At 41.2% G+C, this 22,350-nt stretch overlaps 1 protein-coding gene across 1 annotated transcript in view; it reads right to left on the bottom strand.

Moving 5' to 3' along the window:
• The window catches only part of tox3 (TOX high mobility group box family member 3), a 43,632-nt gene that overhangs the window by 7,172 nt on the left and 14,110 nt on the right, over positions 1-22,350 (bottom strand). The window contains exons 2-3 of the mRNA XM_086195560.1: positions 11,663-11,728; positions 4,301-4,552 (exon numbers count right to left, since the gene is read on the bottom strand). Coding sequence (XP_086051686.1) covers positions 4,301-4,552; positions 11,663-11,728 — 318 coding nt within the window. The remainder of the gene's footprint in view (positions 1-4,300; positions 4,553-11,662; positions 11,729-22,350) is intronic.

Raw genomic sequence — 22,350 nt, 5'->3', positions numbered from 1 at the left:
ATGACATCATTTTATTTTGAGAGCTGCCTGAGAAAAGTAAATTACAGAATCAATCATGCAGAAGGTCAAGCTGAGACTTCATTACAAGTATTGCATGCCTGCATGAATATCTTTCATTTCTGACTGACCCAATATGTCACAATAGCTGTCTGTCGAGGGAGGAAAGAAAAAAGAAACGGAGCGAAAAAAATCCACTCTCTTAAATTGATGTACAGCTCATGTCAGTGCTTCTTGGCTTGGAAGTGAGATAAGAGGGAAGTGTAGAAAAACATGCTTTCTGCAACAATGCTCACATTTTCCATTTGATCCAGGATATAGTGAATTTGACAGTGAAAAGTGAAGGTATTATATTCAGAGGCAATCTACACAATATCAAATCATGAGAACAAGAAACTACAAATGGCTTTTTTAGCCTCTGAAAAAAAAAAAAAAAAGCACCAATCGCTTCAAACTCCTTATTTTATGTTAGAGGTGCATATCTTTGCTGTTGGAAAAGATAATGAGGTGAAGCAGCTTGCTGACAATGGAAATTTGAACATTCATGACAAGCATTGGGGTAAATACACGAAGGCAGAAGGGCTCAGGCGTCTGAATTACTGATTTTAACATCCGCTACAATAAAGTGACTACTGTATATTTCAAATCAAACAATGGAGGACACAGAGACCATTTTAGTACATGCTTACATGTCAGGAGAGAGAAAAAAACAAAACAACAACCACGGTGAAGGCACCAGGTGTTTTGTGAAATAGAACCCAGAGACCCTTGCTGTGCGGCAGGGAGAAAATCGAGAAGAAATTGTGAATAAAGCAATACTGGCAGCTCTAACTCCAGTACTATTTGTCACAAATCAGGAGGGCACATGCTGGGAGACAAAAATGAGAGTCAGAAGCTTGTTAGGAGAGAAGATTAAATAAATAATGACTTCAGATTCAGGGCTTGCCAGAGACACTGCAGCTGAGAAAATGTATTTCTCTTTGTAGAAGCCCAGCATCTGTGGCCAATTTGCGAGACATACGCAGAACATTATGGGAGAGGAATTAGCAGAACACTTGGCAATGCAATGACATGGAAGAAGTTTTGAAAATAGCCCAGGTATATTCACTGCTTGGGTTTCTCATTACGCTGAGATAAGAGAGAGGCTTTCACACACTAAATATTCTCTGCCAGTAAGCTAGTATAGAGAGAAAAAAACCTCAAGACAAGCGTTTGGGAAATATGAGCATGGTAGCTTGATGAAAAATGTAATTGCAATATTGCATGGTTTATTTGTTTGCCCCTGCAGCCATAACAAATAACACAGAATGTAATCATGTATATAAGGTTGTCATTCCTTTATCAGTGTGCTGACAAAAATGACAAAACACCCCTCTTAGGGCCTCGGTAAATCATTGTCTCTGGATATAGAATGCAAAGACAACAGCGCTGTTACTTATCTCATTTGAAGTTGTGTTCTTTTTTTCCAGGCGAAGATAAAAACATAGATGAATGGAATCACTATAGGCATTGTCACACGACTTTTGGGGATCAATCCCATTTACAGGGAAAATGAAGGACCACCACAAGCTTTCCCGCAGTACAATGTGTGATGACTGATAACAAGCGAGTAGTGTGCTGACGACAATGCCACGAGGCAAGGAGCAGAAACCTACATTCTCCACACAGTTTTTAATAGAGTCTCCACACAATCAGAGACATGAGCCATGCAAATGGTGTTAAAGAGGAATAATGTTTGAGAATCAAATCTAATCCTCCAGCAAGTCGTGAGAACAGTCAGGAATGTAATTGTGTCAAGGTTCCGTTTCTTCCAGATGTAGAAAGCTTAACTGACCATGAAATGAAAATTCTTTAGGCAAAAGCCTTCTGGGGCTCACTTACTGTATGCCGCATAGATATTTTAAAAGCTGCAATTATCTCACATGCCTGAAGCATGAAAGCAAGGAAGAAAAAAAAAGCAGTAAAAGTTTATAGCCCCTTCCCATATGGAATGTAAATAAATATATGTAATATCATTGTGATTGAACAAACATGTTCGGGGGGAGAGAGGGAGTCTAGAACATCTCATTTATTCACACAGTTCAAATGGTTATGGCACCTCTTCTCAACAGTGTTTCATGTTTCACAAAGCAAATTCAGCATCAGCATCTCTGCCATCATGCCTTCGTCCTTTCTTTTCTCCTAAATGAATCTTCCATTTTTGTAATAGGTCCGTAAGACAACTAGTCAGCCAGTGACATTTCCATTTTTCCTCCTCAATGCTTCTTTGATTGTGGCATTTGAAAATGCCTTTCCAGCCCGAGACAACAATCTCACATCTATAGAACATAACAGTATCAACATGAAGAGAGAGATGACTTGTCTGCTGTTCTTTGTTTGCCCATCTGTATAAGAGGAAGCTAAAGCTAGAGGCTTGTTCGAACTATGAGTAAAACACAACATAAAAGCTGAAGTTCACTCCCGAACAAAGACGTGTCTGTTTTTTGAGGAACTTGCGTGACTGGACAGGAGTGACTGAAAGCTTCTGGGGGTAAAATGTGCGTCTCCTTCCCTGAGACGGATGCAGTTCTCATCTCGATGCATCGCCGGCGCTCTAAACACCAATCTGTGATATATTCAGTACCATTGTGATGCAGCACGAGTTCATTCAGCAGAAAAGCATCTTATCATACAAGATGTGACGCAAAGCAATTTGATGCTTTTGAGGAACGAAATAAGATTTTTTTTTTGCACATATCTAATATGTTGATATTTAACTTCTAAATAGTTTTCTTTATTTCCAAAGCACGTTGAAAAAGCCCATCAATCACATATTTACAGTTGTTTCTTCATCACTGAGCAAAGCTGGGCCAAAAGTAAACATCAGGCCGATACCATACATGTCATATAACATCTGCCAACACTGCCATGCATCTGGATGCCGTGCAATTCCAAATTACACAGGTAGTTTGATTTTTATATTTTGTATATTTTGTTTATTAGCATGTCACACATCAACTTAAAAATGCACTTTTCATACTTTTTCTCTGGATCTGCTACTCATTTGAATTTGTCATCTCATCTAACACTTTTCCTTTTTCGCTTTTGGCTCTTTTACACATAGACGGACTGAAAAAAGCAGAGTAAACCTGACCTGCCTGAAATATACTGATGCAGGTTTTTTAAACATCTGCTCCAGCAGGTAAACCAGGTTCTGTCATGACAAATGCCTCCAGGATTGTCTGTCACTCAGCAAGAAAAACATTAAACCAGCTGCAAAAAAGAAAATAGAAAAGAAAAAAAAAAAGCTAAATTGTCTTGTGTGTCCGACGTGGTCAGTGTAGGTGATCCAACCCATTACACTGATAACCAGCTGCTGTGGCCGCCGCTACATTCACATTCAATCTAAAAGGTGAAGCTCTTCTTCTCTGATAATCTGAGACTTCCACACGCACAGCTAAGCCTCCATAGCAGCCACCGTGGGCCAGACCTGGCTTACAGACTTTACAAGAGGTGACCACTGATTGCAGCGAATATTAGAGAGGGAGTGGGAGGAACAGTTCTAAGAGGACCAATCACTCCAGATGTGCAGTTACTGGTGACATTTCTATATGATCTTGAGATATAAATATATTGGATTTTACTGCCGCAAAGATTTTTTAGAAATCATCAAACTTATCTGGTGCGCACTTTTTAAAATTTTTTTATTCACATTGTGAATTTCTCCTGCCGGTGCACTGACGTGAATAGCTGATTTGTACCATCCTTATGAATTATAGATGAGCACGTGAAACGGTGGCACTTTCAGGTCCCGTTTTCACTGTCCTTTTGGGGCTGAATGAGCTTTGTACTCTAAAACCTGTGATCGAGTCACATCTGCTCACCTTACAGAAGGGATCATCCTTGGCCTGAGTGCATTAAAAAAAAAAATCCTCACAGTAAGTAACATAATATCATGACATTTACTCAATGTGATCATATACCGCCTGTCTTGTAAACAAGTCCAGATGCTGAGCCAGATGTTCTGACAACAGGAGGCATACAAAACTATCAAGGTGACATTACGGTTCAGTAATAGGGCTCATTTAAGAACTGCATGCTATCAGGGGTCTCCGGTAATATATACTTTTAACAATATCTCTTCCAGTGAATTCGCCTTCAGAAACCACATCTGGAGGTGCAGCTGCAAGGACACACATTGTAACAGCCCTGGTGCAGGATTTCCTTATGATGGGGGTGAAAGAGGGACCCTGATCAGCTCACATTGCAGAGAGAGCCAATAAGCTTTGATTTACTGGAGGTACACATACATGACAGTACTCACCACGGGCTGGCCATTGTTGACAGACATCCCTTCCTGGTCCATCATGTTGCGTGAGATGGTAATAGAGGGCAGATCCAGGCTCTGAGGAGGGAACTGAGGGATTAAAGGACCCCTGTGCTGAGCTTGAGGCTCTGGCATTGCTGGGAAGGGGGAATCCACCTCAGGTAGGCCCAGGCCGGACTCCGTTTCAGGTGGAGGAGTAATGGGAGGAATCTCAAACTCCTCGTCTCCCAAACTGGGTGTATGAAACGTCTAAAACAATGGAGAGAAGAAGAGAATCTTGGGATCTGGCAACACAAAACAGCTGGGATGGATTCACCGAGCATGGCCTTATCTAACATGCAGGAAAAATAAAAAAAAAACCTCCAGCAAGAAGCCTTCAGGGATTAAATCAGACAACTTTGTTTAAGAGAGGTTGTTTCAGTAGAGCGGTAATACACTTGTCTGTAAGTGCACTAAGATGTAACATTTCCTAAACCTATTTAAAGTCCACTTTGAGAAGAAGAAGGAAAAGGCGAGTGCGGTACGTCAAAAGCAAAAATATCAAGCAGCAATCACGGGAGAGAGAGAGGATACATGATAAAGGCCCTTAATCTTGGGAATGGAAGATGTTGGGTTGAAGTGCACTGAAAATACACGTCACAGGGAGATGGGTTTAAAGAACATTTTCAAAGATTATTACGCTTGGCCAGAAGTGTTTCTTTTTGTTCCCCTCGCCTGCACCCTTAAATCTGCTCATCAAACAGCCTAATCCTTCTGCCGTTCGAATTAAAGCTTTTGGACACACTTAATTTGCTTATGTGCCTTCTTGGAGATGGAACTGTTCACCCACTTGGGTCTTGTTTTCATCTGCACATTGCATTAAGCTACTCTCTGCAAAGCCCATATATTCATATCCTCACAATGATCGCACCACAGGTCGTCACAAATGTGGCTGAACACAGGTCCAAACAGCGTGGTATCCAGGGTGATGAGCTGCTGCTGATGAGTTACTGAAAACCTCTTCAAAAGCATGGTTCTTTTACTTAAAGTGAAATGATTGTAACTTCTAGCCTTTGGCATACAGCTTGGAGGCATGGTGGCTAAGTGCAAAATCATGTTAAACTCCCAGCACCATTAGAAATTTGGAGAAACATGTTTTTCCATTGGAAGTGAAGATAAAAGAAGCAAGTATGATGAGCAACTGGAGGAAAAACTTCTTTTTTTCTCTTTGGTCATTTTTACAGCTAAATTTCTCAGACAATCTTGGCATAATGATTGGCCTAGAACCCAAAATGAGAATAACTAGACATTTATATAAGTTCCATCAGCCACAGATGAGTCCCTCGCATGAAAACCTGCCTTTTCGCACACCTGCATTTCATTTTCAGAGGGATCAGGAGTCCTGGAGAATAGATGATCATTCATCACCGACAAACCCAGCTTTTCATGGAGGCTGAACAGTTTCTCCTCTCACTCTTCTCATCATCAACAAAATAAAACATATTGGAGTATAACTCACCACCCTAATAGTGCTCAAGCTCAAACGTATAAACCTGATATTAAGACCTGACGACCTGCCCAGCAGAGCGAATTACTACAACAACCAAGCCAACGGAGCTTGTCTTCCCTTGAACTGCTGGGCTCCGTCTCCCTGTCACCAGTAAGGGATGGAATAACAGACGGGAGACAATGAAGGGAATATGCCAATACAGCCCTTGATTAGGGAGTATTAATGTTCCCCTTGCTTGCTTTAGCACACAGACACTTGAAACTAATTCATTGCCTACTCAGGGCAGCTGTCTTGACAAGCACTGATGAATTCAGTAGCAGAGGCAGCTAATGGAGTTTTCATTTCTTTGTCTCTTCCTGCTTCCTACCACTGTTTCACTTTCCGACGCTTGTTTCACCGCTAGAGAATATGTTCACCTTTCAAAAGGAGCTAAGGTCATATTCATTACAGCCCTGGCCTCTAGCTCCGAGTGCAGAATAAATCACAAGCACCTTCAGTAGGAACCATTTACTAGGAGTCCTCTGCTGTCATATTATGCTTCGACCCATTCAGAAAGCCCTGGAACTTAGTCCACAGTAGCGTCTGATGAGCAGCACGTAAATAAAAGAAAGACATTGAGGGGTTCATTAACAAATGGTCATGACATAGGATAAAAGAGTTCCGGGAGCCTAAGGAAAGAACCAGAATCCTACATCTTTCATGCATCTTTTTTTACATCCCCTCTCGTGCAGAGTGATATAGAAAAGAACAGAAGGCGGTTGCTGTATAAATCCTCACAGTCTTGCTTTTACAGCAACACATCACTTGCTTATGGACACTTTCTGCCAGATGAGAAATCTAGACAACATGTATTTATCATCCACCGACTGGAAACCAGAACTAAAAATCAAACAGTGTTAATTTTGCCAGCTGTTCGTTATTCCAATCTTAGTTCTTAAACATTTTAGTCTCATCTAATATCACTCCTACATATTTGTTTAAATCTTATTTTAGTCATTTGATGAGTTAATTTTAGTCTAGTTTTAGTCAGTTAACATCTTTGAGTTTTAGTCTCATTTCCGTGTTTCCTGTGTGTTGCAGTGCATTGTTAAACTTAGACTACAGTGTAGCTATAGAACTACAGTATATAGGCCATTGGGATCATATAGGCTGGTGCATTGTGGCCTGAATTTCAGGAACAGCAAAGATATTCGAGACAAACAAGGTTGAAGCAGCACAAAGCTGACATTTAAGAGAAGCACATGAGAGCATGAATGCTTGTTTAGTGTTTGATAAAATACAGTAGCATAGATGCGGAGTAGTGGAGGGGAGAGGGAGCAGTATCAATGCCTGGGTATGTGTGCGTCTCCTCCCTTTGATAATGATGATACAAATTAACATCTGCACCAGCGGCGCTATAATGGAGACATGGTGTTTGTGTCTAATTTGGGGGAGGTATGAAAGATGTCAGCTGTCCACAGAGAAATACCCTCTCCTGGGGAAGAGGTGCCAGATCCTACTGGAACCCACAGAGTGTTACAGTGTTGCACACTGTCTCGTGTCATTTCACATAAAGCCAGTCTAATTCTGCACCAGGAGCAGCTTAGGGGGCTCTGATTGGAGATTAAGAGATGCACAATCCACTTTCTTCGCATCACCAGCCTGATTATCCATTTAAATTGTTCTGAAAGGCTCAGTAGAGCCAAGTGCCAAGCCAGATGCCGGCTTGGGATGTGTATGCATGTACATGTTAGGGGTGGGCAAGGAACACTACAACAGAGATAGACGTGTGCGCGCGCGTGTGTGTCCATTGGCAGCCATCAGGTTCAGGGGTATGAGGGCAGAGCAGGGCTTGTAACAGAGATGCCTAATGTACCCAACATTAGCATCCCGAGCAGGTGTGTGTGAAATCTCCAGTTCTGAGCTCATTACAGGTGGTAAACCTGGACCCAGTCACAGAATATTGTACTGCAAACCATTCTCAGCTCAGTCTGCTCGGGGGTTTATCCATTTTCTGTGGTTTATTTACCTAAATATGAGTGAGAAGAATCAGATGTACTGCCAATTGCAAATACGGTTTAATGAAATCCAGATACTTCCTGCACAAATGTTACAATTAAGTACACTGAAGAATACAAATACCACATTGATACTACTTGTTTGTGTACAGTATTATCTCAATGAATAGTGTTTTGTACTATTATTCGTCTGAGGACAACATACAAGAATAGTATGTAGAAGGCGATAACATATGCATATACAGTTTATACATTGATTTAATTGCATAATATCTTAAACCTTTGAACAATGTCTACAGCACGATGGCATCCAGGGAGGAGACCAGACCACATTTATCAGTGAATCTTCAGATGTTCAATCCCTGTGCTGTCATTTTTGTCTTTAAGGGGGAAAAAAGCAACAAAAAGCTTTTCAGGCAATATTCCCAGTCCTTCAATAAATGCAGTAATGCAATTCACAGATGCAATAACGGAGACTTGTTAAAGGCAGCAGCATGCGATTACTGAATATAATAAGCCTCAGAATCAATAAAGGCACGAATGAGGATTCAGTTTCAAATAACTAGATAGGCAGAGTGCAGCTACTCAAATGACAACATCAACCACAGAACCCCTAATCAACATTATTTCAAATTTGGATCATTTGTAGTCCATTTCTATATATTTATAGTTCATTACACTTCTCTAATATGATTAGGAAAGTAAAGTGATACATCGGAGTGGAACACAATCCCGGTGTACAGTATCTTTTACCCTGATGGAGGCAGTCAAGCTTTCCCTGCTAAGATGTATGCTTTACCAGGCACACCGAGGTCATCTTATCTCATCCTCTAAGTGCATAGGAAAATGATACTCCGGCCATCTAAATAGCAAAGCAGGTCTGTTGTGGCGATGCAAAAGCAATCTGACTCTTGCTCAAAACAAGCGCAGTTTAACGATACAGTAAACGGCGCTCAGACTGACAGTGACTAGACAGTAGACAGCTTTTTATTCAGCTTTTGATTAAAAGACCAGCGTCTAAGATTTAGTGGCATCTTGACTGGTTACAGATTGCATCCAACTGGATACCCCTCCGCTAGCACCCCCCCTCTCCAATCATGTAGGAGGAAGAACAGTGGCTCAGTGGTTAGGACTGTTGCCTCCCAGCAGGAAGGTCATAGGATCGAGTCTCAGCTTTTCCAGGTTCTTTCTGATTGGAATGTTGGCGTGAGTTTTTTTTTTTTCCCAAGCAGAGACCTCCAGGCCGAAGCCAACTAGGAGGTGCTACAGTTCCCTGAGAAGCACGTTTGGAGACCGACCCAAAAAACTTTTTGTTCTAAAAAGTTTATTTCCACATTCACGAAAATTGTTCAGGGAGTTAATTTTCATATAACTCAGCAATTTGAATTGTATCAACTCTGTCTGCGTTTTCTCCAGAAGCTAATTTCAAGATATAAATTCAATACCATTGACCCTGATTGACACTGGTGGAAAAACCTGAATCGGTCTCTCTGCACACAACTGCCCACTGTTCCACAGAGGGTTGAAAGCCGTAAGTAATCCGTAGGGTAAAAATACTTTCCTCTTCCAGAGAAGCTGAGGGTAGCTTTCAGGTGTTCTCATAGAGAAATGTGTCATTGACTGGGAGGTGAAACTGTACAGGACATAAATGGAAAAATAAAATACGTCTTTTGAACCCATGTTTGAAACATGTTGGACAGCTAATAATCCCTGACACACAGTGTTTGGACTGTCCTGGAGACAATGTGGATGTTACTCTTGTAGGAAAACCTGTTGCAGTAGGAGATCATCCTTCAGGAGATGTAAATGTTCTAGTTTGTCTAAAGCAAAAACTGAATGCAATGTGGATGCATGCTAGAGCTGAAGCTTCATCTAACAGTTTCCAACACAGACCTGAAAAGGGGACTTTGTGGCATTAAGAGATCATTTTCAGAGCTAATTTCAGAATTAATCTTTCTGCTTTAATTTGAATACAAAATAATGACCGAATGAGTTGATGTGTCATAGCTGTCAATGTTACTGTTTATCATGGCACTCATAAAGGAGAATTCCTATTCTCTCACCCCCGGGCCGATACATAAATTAGATTAATAGAGGATTAGAGTTCTGAGTGAAACTTCTGTTGCTACGAGCAAATATTCCATGGCTTGAGAGGAAAAATCTGCCTCTTGTTCCTCCTTCACTTCTTCTTCTTCTCTCTCTCCTTTTAAGCACAATACCATCTGTGCCCCAACACTGGAAACAGTTGTTCCTTTTGATAAAATGCAAATGAGCTGGCCTGTTTTTTTTTTTTTTTTTTTTTATCAAGGAGTGAGCAACCCCCGCCCCCGCCCCCCACCCAAAAGCCCATCCCCCCTTCACGAACTGCCACAGTGGGCCCTCACAGCTGGGGGCTGAACACTCTCCACGCATCTTGTGTTGGCGTGGTCTGAGCTGCAGTGGGCCCCTGCAGCCCGTGGATACAGAGGATGTGTCCACTCAGTGGAAATATGTGTATGCGTGTGTATAGTGTAAATGTGTGTGTATGTGTGTGTGTGTGTGGGGGGGGGGGGAGGGTGTGTGATTAAACTTCTTCCATAACACTCAGTGCCTTTGTTTTTTGTTTTTGTTTTGTTTTACTTTTTATTTTTTCACATTAAGGACATTCCATGCACTCATCAAATAGCATACATAACATAAAACAAGCAAAAACACAGACCAACGCTCAGTGCCTTTGTGATCAGCCACTTAATGTACATAAGGTCACCTGCTCCAGGCACTTCTGTGTAGCTGAAGTTTTATCCCAACTGACCTTCTGATGTCAATGAAAACCATAGCGTTAACAATGACATCTATCTCGGTATTTTGGAGCTTTGTCATGACGCTTTGCTGTGGGATTTGGAGCCCGATCAATCTCCCCTGCTAAACTGGATGAGATTGGCCGGTTTGAACCGCAGAAGATGACGGGTATTTTTGGTGCACTTGTCTCTAATGACAGGGCAGCCGAGTGGGTGGAGGGGGAATAAACGGGTAAATTTAGCACACTGTTAGGTCTGCTACGGCTCAGAGAGGTGGTTATATACCTCTAGAGAAACAACTCTTCCCCTCTTCCTTTTTTAAATGACCATAGAGTACACAAAGTTATTCCAGAGGCTCTAAAAATTCAGTGAGTTGGTGACATTTCACTTTGTTATATCAGAGTGACAGGACTAAACTTCTCTGGGCTCCTTCAGTATGTCTTTGAAAAGAGGAAACAGGTGTGTTATAGGATATTACAGAAGCTGAAGCTACTTTTCAATTGGCCGAAAAAAAACCAAAAATAACAAATGCTAACACTCGCTAACATCTTTCTTTTTCTGCATCCAGAGAGGGGCTTCACTGCCTGGCATTCATTTCCAGGTGAAATGATGCTGCAGCAGGAGGTTTGAATGTATGCAAATGCATTGCGGGTCATTTCAACTTGATTTTTGTTAAAATGTGAGAGCCTTAATGTGCATGGGTATGTGCTGTGGGAGGAAGGTATTACTGAGTGCAGTTAAATCAGATCAGCTTTTAGAAATTAGCTTGAAATATAGAATGAGTCTAACTCAGCTGTGCGTCCCGTGGGGGCGTCTCAGATTGAGATGCAAATGTTTCAGGTGATAAAAAGGAAAAAAAAAAAAGTGGCTTTTGCTTTATTATTGTGATACTTTGCTTGATTAAATTCTGACTCATGAGCAACAAATAAATAAAAGAAACATTGTTGTTTCTGCAATCACACATATGAAAAGGCTTAACTAATTAAAAACTATGTTACCAAGGAAGAAAAAATATATTGAGGAGTGTGTCTTCATTATTTGCATTTAGATTCAAAGAGTAATTTTAATAAGAGAAAGGGAAATGTAATATACTCACATCACCAGCAGCAAGCAGGGCACCGTTAGCCTCTGTCATGTTCATGTAGTTGTTGTTATTCTGGAACTGCAAATAAAGACAAAAAAAAACACCCACACACAATCAGCTTACGAGTCTCAAGATACCATCAAGTGTAACTGGAGTTGCCACCTTTATAATGGACACCTGTCACTCAAGCTCGACCGCCACACTGAGCACTAAATGTTTACATTCCCTTTCAGCGCTTGCACGAGCACATTCTGCCACTTTGCCGTTATTGTGACATGACGAGAGGCATGTGAGAGGCCCAGGCCAATTCAAACCAGGGTAATGAGAATCTGGTCAGGTCTATTCAGCTCTTATGGGATAGCAATTAAGGATATGTTTGCATCACAAAGCCAAGTATCAAGATGCAGTGGCAGGTTATTAACTTCAAATAACCTATGGGAGAGTAGTGATACTGAGGGGAAATAAGGAGGGTTGAGAGGGTCTAATATGGCTTGAATGCATTTTTTGGTTAATGTGAGTTTGTTTAAACAATTTATGGTCATCAGCATATTTTTCCGTATTTATCCACGCTTTATTTGTTAAGTTGGCATGAGGGTAATAATGGTGGCCAAACTGAGTGTCACACTTTGAAGACACATTAGTGATTAAGACTGGTGAGAAGCTATTAAAACCCTACACTTTGGTAAGAAATAACATGTTTTCACAACATCCCCCACCTCTCTCAACCCACACATAGCCTGCTGGCAAAATGGCAGCCACTTCCTTTCTTTGGAGACACAACCATGCTGACAGGTAGGAACAATAGGACATAGAATGAAGAATTATGGGCTAGCAGCTGGGCCCAGGAGCACAATGCACCTCTCTGTGAGTGAGGAGCGTGGACCCAACCTACACGGATCGGAGGAGAAAGAATCACAGCGCCGTGCGTCTTCATGAGTTTCCACTGAGAACACCCTCCCTATTTTTGGTAATCTCTTTTGTGTGTTTATTACAAAATCCATCTTTTAAAACATTATGAGTGATGAAGAACTCCCAACAGATGCAGAAAAAGACAGAGACAGAGAGAAAGAGAACAGGGACTTCTTATCATAGCAGAAGCCAAGCAATAGTAGAAACAAATTAAGATCAGAGTGTACCGAGAAGTGCATTCGTACATTTTCCAGCTCTTTGTGTTTTTACCCCTCATCTCTTTTTCTTCCAAGTGGTTAGTATGCGAATGTAATTACCGAAAGAACTGCTGCTAATCAACTACGAATGGTATCCATTAATTAGTCTATGCCCTGGAGAGAGACAGGGGAATCAGCAACAATGTTAACAGTGTTACGCACCAATGAGAAAGGGAGCCACGAGCTCTGCTGCTGAAGCAGGTGGTTTGTGCTCTCTAGGCCTCCAGTGCCATCTTACCTGAAGCTGCTCTACTTAACTATATTTGACTTGAGCGCTGGGGTTTACATGTTTGCTCTGATGCACACCGATGTATAAGACACACACTCAGAAAGCCCATACGCCTCGAGTGAGAAACTTCTGTCAATAGGTGGTACCTCCTTCACTTTCCAGCTGCGTGTAACTTTGAGACATAACATGGCTGGGTTACGCCAGGCACTCAGCTGGTAATTAACCTTATGCTGGGCTTATCTTGGAAGTGTTACTCCTTCCCCCTTCTTCTTTTAGATAACAAATTGAAGTCTCAGAGATATCCCTCTCTATTCAAGCACTAGGAACATTGTTCTGATTATGGACGGAGATACTGCAGCGCTGTCTCTGGTTCCACCGGTGTCTCTTCCAATGCGAATACCATTTTTAAGAGTGAGAATATGAAAGGCCTAAAAGCAATAAAGATGGAGGTGAAATCTCAATGCAACTGGTAATACATTTTGAGCCTGTTGCATGGTAGGAAGTATATGTGAAAGGTTTCCGCTGTAAACGGACTAACCTTGTCTCAGGTTTGTCTCCGTGCAAATTTCTTGGTGACATTAATAGTCACTCAAATTCAACTCAATTACTTGCCATGTTACACATGGCTGGTTAATGTAGATGACAGCTTCATGAGCATGTAAGTGTTTATAAACCAGGAAGCCATGTGTCATTACAACAAACACCACCCTGAGATGTGTGGTTGGATTACAGACTGTAAGCACAGACACTGATCTGGATCACATTAGCTTCATTAGAGAAAACACAATCAAGGTAAGTCCAAGAGCTAATTATAAAAATCCCTGGGCTCGATGTCTGTGTGAGTCATGTTTTATTGTGTTTCAAGGGCCCTTTAAGAGCAGTTCCAAATCTCCTCGGAGAGCTGTGACTAACATCCCAAGAAATGTCCCCTGGCACTTGCATCAATCTTCACCATTAAAAGATGTACCACCACGTCTCAGAGCAGCCCGGGCCAGAAGCCTCAGCGGACACCCAGAGGAGGGAATTGAGATTGTTATTGTTATTCCCAATTCTTTTTTCTTTTTTTTTTTGGTAAGAAGAGGGGGCATTCGCTGCTCGTGTTTGTGGCAGTGCCGATTGAGTCAAATGCCAGATGAAATTAAGTGTGAATGGAGGGACCACACAGCTGATGGTAAGGGACGGCACTAAAATGGGTCAGCACAGACAATGAAGGCTCTGTAATTAAAATGACGTGACGAGCCAGACGAGAGCGGCAGCAGCTATGAGAGGGGCCAAACAACCCTGCATGCATGACATGCACTTGCTTGATTTCTGCAACATGTCAGATACTATATAAACATTAAGTAAATTCCAATAACAGCACCCTTACTTGCATTCAAGACATTAACTTCATGTTTAAGAAAATCATGACATTCTTTTACCTTGGTGAGAGGGAACTAAAGGGCAGTCATTGACATAGGTGATTTAAAATAGCTGTCAGACTTTTATGAACAGTCAATGGTTAAAAGGTGCTGTGTAATACGAGTTGCTCCAGCAGTAGCCAGGCTTTGCTTCATGGCACGGCAAACACTGGGTATTCTGTGTTTTTACTTGTCCTTCTGCACCAACAGCACATTTCTTCAATGTGTGTTTAACAGGAGAAAATTAAAGGCTTATATGGACCCGGATCCTGACGTGAAAAGACTCCAGTGTCTATTTGATCACAGGAAGACAGAAAAACCCTCCAACCTGACAGTGAGTGGGATGAATATGAATTCTTAATATTTATTGTAAGCGCACGGGAATGGTTCTTTTCCTTTGGCTTATTCATTGTGAAAGCTGACATGCAATCAGGTTATTCATTAGATTAGTTATTCAGACAAACGCAAACACAATCAGGCTGAACATTGTTCATACCAATACTGCACAATTCTGATGGTGGATTTTTCCCCGCCTTTTAAATCCCAGTGCAAGAATATTTGTATGAAAGAATGTCCAGTGGGAAATAAGGTGTTTTACAGCTATTATAGCAAACAAAATTATTTCAACCTCAGGGCGAACGTAATATTGCACCAACATGACCCCCCTCACCCCAAATATGATGGAGTAACCACACAGATCCTATCAGCAAACATGAACTGGACAACTAAGATCCACAGAATACGCGCCTGAAGAGCCTGTGACAGCACAGCTGTCATCTCTGCATGCATACAAATGGAAATGAACGTGTTTAAGCTGAAACCTTCTCATCCTCACATCAAATACTGCTTTGCTGATGAGAAAATGTTTTCCATTAAAAATTCAAGAGGAAAAATGTGACCTTAAATTTGCATTTACTCATCACCTCGTCAAATCTCTACCTCAAAGCATTTTGACCCCAAAATTAGCTCCTGTAGGCAGTTTTTTTTTTAATGGGTTATTAACTGTTTTTCTGTTGCCAGTGTGGTGGAATGTCCAGGTTCCAATTGCAGACAAATGTCAGATGTTAAATGTCAGTCAATAACGTTAGAGGGGTTTTTCTTTTGTCCAGTGTGGAAGGATTATATTGTACAATCAAAAAGTCACAACAGCAGTGCCATCCATCAGCAGGTAAGCAAATTGGACATTCTTCCTCCCCAATGAAAACCACTAAACTAATTCAATCAAGGGCCCCGGCTTTTCCAGAAACACATTGACTGCTGACAAGCGATTTTACAGTTCAGCTTAGCCTAGCATGTGTTCTCTGGAACATGACACTTGTGCTAATACGTTCTCCAGTGGGCTCCATGAGCAAAAACACCACAGTTAAAACTTAACCTCCAATCCAGAGAAAGCTGTGGTAATTCACTATGTATTACTTTATTAAATTTCCTTTGCAGCTCGGCCTACCGCCAAGTTTGAGCCTCTCAAAAGACTCAAAGGCCCAGTACTGTTTCGTTTCCTGCAATCTTTGTTGGGCACTGTACTACAGCTATCTTCAGAATCCTTAGGCCCCCCCACCATCAAATACATGGTCATTTATATCCTAATTTAGCATAAATACTCTGCAGCTGCCTCTCTGGTGATCACAAGGCCTATTCACGCCCAGCAGGCTCCCTTGCATGCAGTGCAGAGCTGACATATATAGATATATTCCATCCTATGTTTGCAGCAGTCAATTTGTAAAGCGACTCTACAAAACAGCATGTCCACACAGTTGGCTCGCAAGCTGTGTTCTGATCTGCAGGCCGGATCAATAGGTAATTCTGTTTAAAGCTAAAATCATTACTCCCTCAGCCCAGCGCCGTCTCCCACTATTAGGACTGTAAGTTCTCAACTACATAAGGTAGCATGAGGGGAAGTTTGTTGTGCATAGCTCATTCTCCACTGGCCTCTCAGTGTGAGTACCTGAGTGAAGAAAAAAAAAGGCTTTATCTTGGATTTGAATCAGGCTGATGACAGTTTAGTTCAGGCCGTGTACTTATTATCTCCCCTCTCACACCACACTGCCACACTAGTGTCGCCACAGCTTGCTTTGCTTTAGTAAACGCAGAGCTGGAGGCACAGTCTCAACCCGTGCTGGGATATTAAACCAGCCACACAACTCCTCGTGTCTACTTTTATTTAGTGCTACAAATCCGTTTGACATTCAGGTGCCCATTCTAAATGAAATCCGATCTGTACTCCTTTAATATTATGTAACATAAATTTCAGATGGATGTTGTCATGAATAAACCCCAAAGCTGAGCCATTGTTCTTCAAATGACTACATGGTGCAGACACATTCAGTCACAGGGAATGAAAGTAAGTTTGCATATCCAACCAAAGTGACAAGCTCCGCTATCAAAACAAGGGAAAAACTTAAAGCGATTTTACAGTTCAGCAAATATGTATTATGTTTCTATAAGCTCCCCATTCATTATGGCAGTGTTGAAAGACGGTAAAAGGCAAGCTATAGTTTGTTCTCTCAGCATATTCCCTGGGGCAAGAGTGATAATATGGAGAGACAAACAGACCGCGAGAACCAGTATTAGAAAGATTCTATTTTTTTTTGGACTTCTTTTAAAGTATTTAAGAGATACTTCACTGTATTTGTTTTTTTCTAACTCAGGTGGAAAACAGACTATCACTGGAGAATAAACAGTATTATCACAATCCCCTCATCTTTTACAACAAGCTACTTAAAAACACACACTATGAATCTCCTCCACTAAGAATGAAGTCTCCTCAACACGTGCTCCACCACAGCAATGGACTCACACTGTTAATAACACTCTGGTTTTCAACGAGGCCTTTCACTGAAATATGATATTCTGTCTTAAAAGAAACCAATAATAAAAAAAGCCAATACACTTTTCTGTCTTATTTTTCGACACGCTCCAACATAGAAGTACCAATGAATACCTAAAAGGATACAAATGCCTGTCGCTGGGGGGCGTACCCTTTTGAAAGACTATTATGTTCCCTTCAGTGAGTTTTAAATCGATTTGTTACCCTTCCTTAAGTCAAAAGTTGCACCACAAAGTATTTTGAGGGAAGATTTTCAAAGGTTTACCTGCAAGTACAGAACTGTTCTTGTTTGTCACTTCCATTTCAGGTGTGTAACACTGTTTTTGTAATATAGTGGTAATACAAGTGTTTTCTCCATCATCAATTGATGTGCAAACTTCATTTTTTGAGACAAACACAAAGCAACTCAGTCACAAACTTAAGACGGGCACTAACCTCATTGACAAAACTCAAAAATCTGGTCAAGATAAATAGCTAGATGGATAGATAATGGGTCCTTCCTCAGCTCTCGCTGCACCACTGAGAACAAAAGGTTTGCAGCAACATCACGTTACTTAATGGAGCTAAAATACACTCAAGTTCACCATAGCTACTCTTCTACCAAAAGAAAGATGATCGAAGCATTTGTCATAATGGGCCCACAGCCTGAGCCCAGTTGCCTCAACGCTATGCGGGTCAACATCCAACATCCCTTTTCTCTTCTCGCTGTTGAGTCTGCTCTGTACTCTCGAGAGCAAATCCTAAAAGAAAGCACAAGCTAAATGGGGTTCTATCTTTGATCTGGTGGGGTGCAAAGCCATTGGCCGACAGCCACAAAGGAGCTTAGGCGATGGAGAGGGCCTGAGAAACATGGTGTAGCTTCCTCACAATAGTTGCTCTTGCATGGACACAGAGCTCTTGAGGAAGCAACATGAGAGAGAATTGGCTCGGCAGTCTTCTCTCGCTTTTACTGCTAAGCCATGTCTGAGAGCTGTTTACTCTTAGAAGCTTGGAAGCAACTCCAAGACTGAATCAGAGGTATAGATTTTAAACACGTCGTCTCCACCGCTTGCCATTCCTCCAGTGTCGTGGAGACGGCTGCCGAGGGGTTAAGGGGGATAATAATTAAAAATAACATGGTTAAATGTCATACAGGAGACTGGAAGTGTGTTTGTTTTTGGTGGCACTAATGGTGATGGTTGTGCTACTTTTCCTCCTTTATCGGATGGCGATGAGCTCTGGGACTTGGATTCACATAAAGCTCGGATGAAAGCTGCTGGGAGTGAAGTCCTCTCATTGCTCTAACAGCACAGACACATTTTTCTATTCCCAGAGTGCAGTTACTGGCTAATACACTCATTATAACTGGCTTTGGGAATGTACACAGTCAAGAGCTTTTAGTGATGGACTCAACATAATCCACTATTTCCTATCAAGTAACGCCAGCAGAAATAAATATTTGCTTTTGTGAATAAAAACAACGAAAACTCATTTACAGTGCGGATGAAAAAAACAAAAACAAGCGTTTCACAAGCAACAACACTAAGCTGGGAAATATCTAAAACATCTGAAAAAAACAAATTCAGTCTAATAACAGCCTCAATGAAAACCATAGAATGCTCTTATCATACACTTGCTTCCACAAGCTTTCACTTCTGCAAAACAAAGGCGCTCATTTAGGGTCCGCAATACTGACTTTTCAAAAAGCTGAAGAAACATCTAAAAACTACCATTATAACGGTAATAACCAAATGAATTCTTATTTTATCCATTTATGCTGCCAGCTGGATGTCTACCAAGGCTCTGGAATGTGACGCAAATAGTAACATACTGTATGCAACTCCTTTTTTTGTGAATTTGTGAGTGGAACTTTCACACGGTTGCATTAGTGCAAGTGCATGATGATCATGTGTTTAATGTATCAGCCATTGTGGTTTAAAAGTAGCACTCGGGGAAACGGCGCCAGAAAAGAAACAGGTGCTGCAGCGCACCGATGGGAGAGTAATGAGAAACAAGTGGGACATCGTGGTACTCCATGTGACAGTTGTAGTAGTAGGGGGATCAGGGTATTCCATGTAGTAGTAGTAGTAATGAAACGTTAACCAAAAATGGGAAAGGGCATAGTAAATAGTAGAATTATACACTGCAGAACACAAAAGAGATGTTAGCTACTGTATGAAGTGTGCATCAGAATTTTCAGAATAAGGCTCTAAAAAAAAACAGCTGTGGTAGTAAACAGTAAAGCAAAGCCTGCTTTTATTTTGAAGCTAATATCACTGCTGTGGAAGTAGTTTTGCTTATTTCTGATTTCTACTTTAACCACTACTTCTACTTCATATCAGTATTTACTGTTTAGGACATATACACCACGCACAAAGTACAACGGGTAATCATCAATAATGATATGTCATCAACAATTGAAGCATATTTTTAGGTGAAATTATAGCGATCAAGTAATGGTCTCAGACATTGCAGCTTTCGTGTGTGTCTTTTCTGTTATTCATATCATAAACCTACAGTAAGCACAACCCAACCAGTTGTTCAATCTCTATAAATCTGAAAAACACAAACTGCTGAGCGGTGACTCATATATCAGTCTATTATATACTACAGGGCTGACTGTATTAAACAAATGGCTAGGCCTGCAGCTGGAAAAGAGAGGCAATATAGAGAGAGCAGAGGTTATTGTCTAATTTAAATCTTGGCTGCTTTCCCAGAGCTGTACCACATTCCAATTTGTGGCTGTGTTGCTTGGCACTACAGACAGAGGTCCGGCTGCAAATACTCTCGGGCTCCACTCCAGAAATGTGTCTCCAAACTGACAATCAACAAGTTGGCACAGATCAACGGAATGACTGGGGCAAATTAAGTGAAATGATGAAAATGCACCGTTATGGATGTTGTGTTTAGTGTCACATGCCTTTCTTTCCTTCTACTGTGGTTGCAATAATCTGTCTCAAAATCATTATGACTTGATGTGAAACAACACAGACTCATAAAGAAAAACACAGTGCAGTGCTACTTTAATATCGTCGAGCTCCATAATGAAATAGCAGCTGGAAAAGACATCTGTGAGCATATAGCAGTTCTTGAATGGTTGAGCAGCCTTTTAGAAGCAATTAGCTATTTCATGCATTTTCTCCTTGGCATGCTATTGTCTGTTCATCTGCTGGATTGACAGCATGCTGGGACATCATTAGCAAACGTGACGGCTGTTGAGTTGCAGACAGGATTTTTCTGGTGTCAGGAATCATCAGGCTAAGTGCCTTGCTTGTGTTTTTAGCATTATTTAAACTCAAAATGTCACTAAAGCATTTTCAGTTCAAAAACAATGCTCGATTAAGATACCAGCTTTGAATAATTACGAAAGCTGAGCTTCAAATTTGATTCCATATTATTGTACTGACATTTAAAGGGATTCGGAGCAAAAAGACGATACATCATCAAAATGCGGTGCTGTCTTTCCCTCTGGAGATCAAAGTCACTTAGAAACCAGGATGTCTGCTTGTGTATTACAGCAATCTTGTCTGAGGGAACAAGGCAAGTTAGCAAATTGTTCATCCACTAGTTGGAACAAACTACTTTTTCTCCTGCTGATCACACATTTAGTGTATGGCAAATGAAAAACAACCATTTCCAGGAGCGATTTGAACTTTTAGGACAGGGCTAACATTGGTATGTGCACTATGAAACTGAATGACCGATTCATCCTTTCTTCCTTAAGATCAAGTTTTGACAAGTTCTTCCTTCACGCATGAAAGCAAAACACTCTGAATCAGTCTCTCCTTACAATTGAAAAGAATTTGTTGAATTTACACACGTTGCATTTGTCCAACCCCCGTTTACTACTGCATTGATTTCCTCTTCTTACCACCGCTCCTTTTAGAGCCCCACCTCACCCCCATTTCTCCAGTGCATGCAGCTAAAAAAGAGGTCACTGACATTTTCTGTATTTGAGCCTTGACCTCTATTTTAGGACCATACTGTGAGTTTCTCCTCTGAAATAAATGAGAGCAGGGCACAGTCTGCTCTGCACTCGCACCTTCCTGTGCACATGTTCTCCCATCAATCTTCATTCGTCTTCATTACGTGCATGTTTGACCCACTTCGACAAATCTCTGCCTGTATATATAGTCTGCAGCCAGCTTTGGATAGTGGGATATTGAACCTCAGATATCCTGGTATCCACTCAAGTGGGGGGTATTCACACCAAAAGTTATGTACTGGCGCCAAATATTGATGTTTTATGAAAATAACTACCAGTACGACTAATTTCCTCTGATGCCTGTTTAAAATTGTATGCGTATTTACGAGACACTAAAATAAGATGAGTGGTTCATCTCCCCAACGCTGTGGTTAGGGATGTAATTCCTGATTTCTTTTTTTTTTAGCTTTTTATTCTTCATCAGATATCGGTAAAATTCAGCCTCATACTTTTTGCATAACCTTGCAAACAGACCAACAGTCAGCAAAGAAAACGGCTGATAGTGTCAACAAAAACAGAAATGATCAGTTCTGAAAAAAATAGAATTCCTGGCAGAGCTCGTGTATTGGATTGCATCATATCATCTGACTGCAGCGAATGAGCGAGCCAGGTCACAAACAGATTTAGAGCAACAATCTAAAAAAGATGTAAAAATCTTCCTCACATCAGCCAGGTGCAGTCAGTCAATACACCATGAAAGCTAAACATCACTAATCCAATTTATTAATATTTACGATGAGAAAATCAGTTATTTGAACAGGAAGCACCACGCTGGAAATACTGCAGCTCCAAGTCAGAGAAACAGAATTCCCACTGTCAACCTGTCATCAGCTAATTTACCTGGAGCCAGAGGGGGAGATTCGCTGGACACATAGGGAGAGTTAATCTTTTCATTCATCTTTACTAAAGAGATTGACCCAATTAGCTTGCCACAGTGACTGACACACCCCCCCCCCCCCCCCATCAGCTTTTTCTGAAATCGGGGACTATGCAGGGTATACCAGCTTAAGGCCTTTTAAAGTTATTCAAGGGTACAGTACAACAGTAAAATAATCAAGATGTCTTTATTCAAATCTGTCGAGTCGGAAATATTCACCAATGCAATTTGCTGTGA

Source organism: Aulostomus chinensis, chromosome 2 (assembly GCF_037954235.1).
Source record: "Aulostomus chinensis isolate RoL2024-O1b breed Wild chromosome 2, RoL_Achi_v1.0, whole genome shotgun sequence".
NCBI classification, from domain to species: Eukaryota; Metazoa; Chordata; class Actinopteri; order Syngnathiformes; family Aulostomidae; genus Aulostomus; species Aulostomus chinensis.
Note: the sequence above shows the minus strand (reverse complement) of the source record. Positions and strands in the feature narration are given on the sequence as shown.